The sequence below is a fragment of the Mangifera indica genome, chromosome 2 (assembly GCF_011075055.1).
Source record: "Mangifera indica cultivar Alphonso chromosome 2, CATAS_Mindica_2.1, whole genome shotgun sequence".
NCBI classification, from domain to species: Eukaryota; Viridiplantae; Streptophyta; class Magnoliopsida; order Sapindales; family Anacardiaceae; genus Mangifera; species Mangifera indica.
The window spans coordinates 10,953,463-10,955,140 of record NC_058138.1 but is presented as its reverse complement, the minus strand read 5'-3'; the positions used below and the strand labels follow the sequence as shown (position 1 = coordinate 10,955,140).

The following is a 1,678-nucleotide window of genomic DNA, read 5'->3' as shown; positions in this document are numbered from 1 at the left end:
TGTACAAAAGTTTTCTTTCCCTTCCTTCTCCCTTTAAGTTTCCTTGTATATATGTGACTATTTCACAGCCTGATAGAAGGCAAAGACTAGGGTGAGAGAAAAAGAGTTTGATCATCCTTCCATCCATCAGCCATGGGAAGACCTCCTTGCTGTGATAAAGTTGGCATCAAGAAAGGTCCATGGACTCCTGAAGAAGACATCATCCTTGTTTCTTACATTCAACAACATGGTCCAGGAAATTGGAGATCAGTTCCCACTAACACTGGTATTTTACTTTTTTTATTTTTATGTTAATCTTTATCAAGTATTTTGCTAATGTATGATCATCAATTTTTTTTTCTTTGCGTAAGGTTTGCTGAGGTGCAGCAAAAGCTGTAGGCTAAGATGGACCAATTACCTCAGACCTGGAATCAAGAGAGGAAATTTCACTCCTCATGAAGAAGGAATGATTATTCATCTGCAAGCTTTATTGGGTAACAAGTAATCTTCAAAAATCTCAATTTTTTTTTTTTTTTCATTTTTTCCTCTCAATTTTGTTATATTTGTCATGATTTTACAAAATCTTTCGACTTGTTTTTGTTGAACAGATGGGCAGCCATAGCTTCATACCTTCCACAAAGAACAGATAATGATATAAAGAACTACTGGAACACTCACCTGAAGAAGAAGCTGAACAAGTTTCAGTCAGCTTTGGAACCCCAAATGACAGCAGATAATTCAACTACCAGTCATCAGTTTGTACTGAATGAGAGAATGAGCTTGGATTTCACCAACCAACACTTCTCCAATCTACCCACCGCCATTAATCAAGGCTGCTCCTATGCATCCAGCACTGAGAATATTTCTCGTCTTCTTCAAGGTTGGATGGGATCCTCTCCCAAGAACAATAACAAAATCAATAATAATTCTTTCCTCAAAGAGGAGCAAGAAGGAGGTGATTTGATCTCTAATGAAGAGATTGTATCAGTTTTATCATTTGAGAATTTGAACAACGAGGGATGGCAAAAGCCGAAAATTGATCATCAGTCCACTTCAAAAGGAAGTCCAAATGAAGAGAAGGTTAATATTACATCAATGGTGGTGGCAGAAAGGAAACTGCAAAGATCTGATAACTCTACACCTCCGTTATCGTTTCTTGAGAAATGGCTTTTGGATGAATCCACTGGTCAAATAGAAGAGATTAATCAGATTATGGAACTCTCTGATCCAATATTCTGATCATAAATGTTAATTGTTAATTTCTTTTCTTTCTAATTTCCATTGGTCTTTTGCTTTGTTTTAGCTTGAGTTTTACATCCATGGACAACAAAAGAGGAAAGGAAAATTAAAAAAAAAATGTGTTTGATTAATCACTTTAGTAGTTGGGATCTCTTTGTAAGATGTAATTAACCTTAGTATCTCAATTGGAAGTAATTAATTTGCTTTATAAATATATGTTAGTAATCTTTTCATTTCATATGGATTTTAAGTTCCAAATGGTGAGCAAAATAATTGGTTTATACAATAATCCATACATAAACTCATGAAAAATAGTATAACTTCAAATTAATTAATACATGTATTTAAAATAAGTATTAATAATTCTTGATTGATCTTCAATTTTTTTGTTACATTAATTAAGAGATAAAAGAGGTAGCTTTATTAGTAAAGCCTAGTCAAGTAGTCGGCAAAATATGGC

At 33.8% G+C, this 1,678-nt stretch overlaps 1 protein-coding gene across 1 annotated transcript; it reads left to right on the top strand.

Moving 5' to 3' along the window:
- LOC123206916 (transcription factor MYB60) lies at positions 1–1,451 on the top strand. The gene is made up of 3 exons (XM_044624203.1): positions 1–265; positions 351–480; positions 588–1,451. Exons 1-3 carry the CDS (start codon positions 133–135, stop codon positions 1,216–1,218), a joined length of 894 nt encoding a protein of 297 aa, XP_044480138.1. The 5' UTR covers positions 1–132; the 3' UTR covers positions 1,219–1,451.
- The last annotated feature ends 227 nt before the right edge of the window (positions 1,452–1,678 follow it).